This window comes from Thalassophryne amazonica, chromosome 1, assembly GCF_902500255.1.
Source record: "Thalassophryne amazonica chromosome 1, fThaAma1.1, whole genome shotgun sequence".
NCBI classification, from domain to species: Eukaryota; Metazoa; Chordata; class Actinopteri; order Batrachoidiformes; family Batrachoididae; genus Thalassophryne; species Thalassophryne amazonica.
Window position 1 is genome coordinate 162,092,326 of NC_047103.1, and position 3,894 is coordinate 162,096,219.

At 41.3% G+C, this 3,894-nt stretch overlaps 1 protein-coding gene across 1 annotated transcript; it reads right to left on the reverse strand.

Moving 5' to 3' along the window:
• Positions 1-638: 638 nt before the first annotated feature.
• Positions 639-1,474, reverse strand: zgc:113142 (uncharacterized protein LOC503524 homolog). The gene is given in 4 exon segments (XM_034179673.1): positions 639-767; positions 769-987; positions 1,128-1,261; positions 1,336-1,474. Coding segments are annotated over 4 exon segments (621 nt in total).
• Between the last annotated feature and the right edge of the window lie 2,420 nt (positions 1,475-3,894).

Consider the following 3,894-nt stretch of genomic DNA (forward strand, 5'->3'; position numbering starts at 1 on the left):
CTTTTTATATCCCTTTCCTGTTTTATATAGTTCAATTACCTTTTATTTGACAATGCTTTTGCTTCCCTATGACTCAGAAACCAGAAACGTCAGTGCAGCACCGAATGAAAGATGCAAGGGTCTGTCAGAGCCCAGAAATTCACTGACCTTTTATACACACACACTGATTACAAGCAAACAGATCGCAGGTGAGGATGTTTACCTTTAGTAGCCAATCAGACCCATTTGTGTTAGCTTGTGTGCATGTTATCAGGCCAAAATCACAAGTGCACTAAACTTTTGATCAAGGTTATTTGGTTAGTTTCTGTTGTCATTATGGTTTAAAAAGAGTATTATCACAGTTGTTTGACAATAAGTGGCTTCACCGAACCACTAACCATGAGTGAAAAAATGTTTGAACACAACTGTATATGTACTTTAAATATTCAGTTTCTTTGATTCTTGTCTTTTTTTCAACCAAGAATCTGTCCTACCAGCCACAGAGATTTGTTTGTGAAATGTTTGGCCAGAAGGAATGTTCAGATGTGAATGTTGACAGGTATAATTTGTCTCAGCTAGCATTTAGCTCAGATGCTAAAGCTGCTTCATATTTTGAAACATTATGTGAATAAAATGCATTTAATGTAATTTCCTTCCTGCTAAGAGTGAAGCATCACTTTTCTTTTTGCATAAATGGAGCTGAGTGAGAAGATGGCATCAGTCAGAGCATTGGGAAGAAAAGGAAACAGCTGGAAGAAAATCATGTCAGTCATCGGCACAACGAGATAATCGGTTTCTGGGCTCAGCAGACACGGCTCTGATGACTGGCTCAGGATTCCTGCAGCCTGACCTGCAAATGGATATGAAGTACTCATTGGCCAGCACCACGTACTCTCAGTTGAAAGTTTTCTTACGCTCGTCATCAAACTTGTCCCAGATTTCTTTTGCCGTCTTCATCTTCACGATGTCGGTGGCTCGGCCAAAGTTTCCTGGCTGGATGATGCTGACCTGGAAGAAAAGAAAATTTGAAAAATTCTGACAAGTTCATGCGACGTATCAAAATAATCTGTGATGTTTGATTACAGAATAAATTAATGGAGTTTGAAGGTACAGTTTTAAGGATTTGTGGTTCTCCAACGTGAACGTACCTTCACTTCAAAACTGGCCATTTCAACCTGTAAGCAGTCAGCAAACACTTCAAGCGCCCTCTTGGACACGCTGTATGCCGCCTTGTTCAGGCAGTTAAAGAAGGCAAAGATGCTCGACATGTAAACCATCCGTCCTGTGGTGGTTAAACAGCTTTGTTAATAAACATCGAAATGGTAACTGAGTGCCAAATGTGGCATCGCAGCTCACCTTTGGTGGCACGAACCATCGGCAGAAATGCAACTGACATCCGAACGCAGCCCAGCAGGTTAACATCAAGCATGCGGCGGAAATCCTCCACCGTGCTCCACTCGATCTCTGCCCAGTCTGAGACGCCAGCATTTTTCATAAATTTGCATGCTGTGGAAGATTAACTGCTTCTTCAGGATCTTACCTTTCTCAGGCAGGTTGTCCTGAGAAAGCCTTATTCCAAAATGGAATAAATTCAATTTTTTCCCTTATAATTCTACAACACCCCATAATGACAACATGCAAAAGTTATTTTTTTAAATTTTGGCAAATTTATAAAAAAAAAAAAAAAAAACAAGAAATCACGCCTACATAAGTATTCACACCCTTTGCTCAATACTTTGTTGATGTACCTTTGGCAGCAATTACAGCCTCAAGTCTTCTTGAATATGATGCCACAAGCTTGGTGCACCTATCGTTGGGCAGTTTGGTCCATTCCTCTTTGCAGCACCTCTCAAGCTCCATCAGGTTGGATGGGGAGCGTCGGTACACAGCCATTTTCAGATCTCTCCAGAGATGTTCAATCAGATTCAGGTCTGGGCTCTGGCTGGGCCACTCAAGAACATTCACAGAGTTGTCCTGAAGCCTTTGATATCTTGGCTGTGTGCTTAGGGTCATTGTCCTCCTGAAAGATGAACTGTCTCCCCAGTCTGAGGTCAGAGTGCTCTGGAGCAGGTTTTCATCCAGGATGTCTCTGTACATTGCTGCATTCATCTTTTCCTCAATCCTGACTAGTCTCCCAGTTCCCGCTGCTGAAAAACATCCCCACAGCATGATGCTGCCACCACCATGCTTGACTGTAGGGATAGTGCCTGGTTTCCTCCAAACATTATGGCTGACATTCATGCCAAAGAGTTCAATCTTTGTCTCATCAGACCAGAGAATTTTGTTTCTCATGGGATGAGAGTCCTTCAGGTGCCTTTTATCAAACTCCAGGTGGGCTGCCACGTGCCTTTTACTAAGGAGTGGCTTCCATCTGGCCACTACCATACAGGCCTGATTGGTGCTGCACAGATGGTTGTCCTTCTGGAAGGTTCTCCTCTCTCCACAGAGGAATGCTGGAGCTCTGACAGAGTGACCATCAGGTTCTTGGTCACCTCCCTGACTAAGTCCCTTCCACCCCGATTGCTCAGTTTAGATGTGTGTCCAGCTCTAGGGAGAGTCCTGGTGGATCTGAACATCTTCAATTTATGGATGATGGAGGCCATTGTGCTCATTGGGACCTTCAAAGCAGCAGAAATGTTTCTATACCCTTCCCCTGATTTGTGCCTCGAGACAATCCTGTCTCAGAAGTCTACAGACAATTCATTTGACTTTGCTTGGTTTGAATGAATGAATGAATTTATTCGGCACACACAGGTCAGAACAACAAAAAAACTTAAAAAGAAAGAAAGAAAATAATCCCACAGTGCACCCATGCGCCCAAAAGGGCGTAGGCAGAAGCAAAAGCTTGTGAACACCTACCGCTTTAACGAAAAATAAAAATTATACATATGTATATAAAATTATTTATTATTAATTTTATTTCTCCGTGTTTCAGACCAAAGTATCACCTCAAAATATAAGATCCAAGTATCACAAAGTATTATCTCAATGTGTCAGACCAAAGAATCATTTCAAAGTGTCAGACCAAAGTATCATCTCAATGTGTCAGAGCAAAGTATCATTTCAAAGTGTCAGACCAAAGTATTATCTCAATGTGTCAGACCAAAGAATCATTTCAAATGGCAGACCAAAGTATCATCTCAATGTGTCAGAGCAAAGTATCATTTCAAAGTGTCAGACCAAAGAATCATTTCAAAGTGTCAGACCAAAGAATCATTTCAAAGTGTCAGACCAAAGTATCATCTCAATGTGTCAGACCAAAGAATCATTTCAAAGTGTCAGACCAAAGTATTATCTCAATGTGTCAGACCAAAGAATCATCTCAATGTGTCAGACCAAAGAATCATTTCAAAGTGTCAGACCAAAGAATCATTTCAAAGTGTCAGACCAAAGTATCATCTCAATGTGTCAGACCAAAGTATCATCTCAATGTGTCAGACCAAAGTATCAGCTCAACGTGTCAGAGTATCAGCTGCTCAGCCCTTATTTCACGTGTTGAGGAACACATCAGCTGTGTTTGTTGTTTTTAGTTTGGGATAATGATGCTGCTGCACATGAAGCAGGATAATGAAGTGGTTAGTCTGTTGTGCTGTTTGGGGTTTTTGTCAGTCTGAGTCCTGCACATCACATTACCACTGACTGAGAACATTGTGCTTGTTGATGTCACCTCTTAATGATCATCATTCGTGAGTTTGTGCAAATGTGACTTAAAAGTTTCTTTCTAGAGCAACAAAAGAGGATTCAGAGTAAACTGGTCTCTGTGACCCCGTGACTATGAATCACGTTCCGTCAGAGTGAACTCTATGTGATCGATGTACCAACCCAAATACAATACACACCTAATCCTTTGATCCTGATTGATCTGTAATTCCATTTGTGCACTATTTAACTTTGACTTTTTACCTTGGTTGTTGA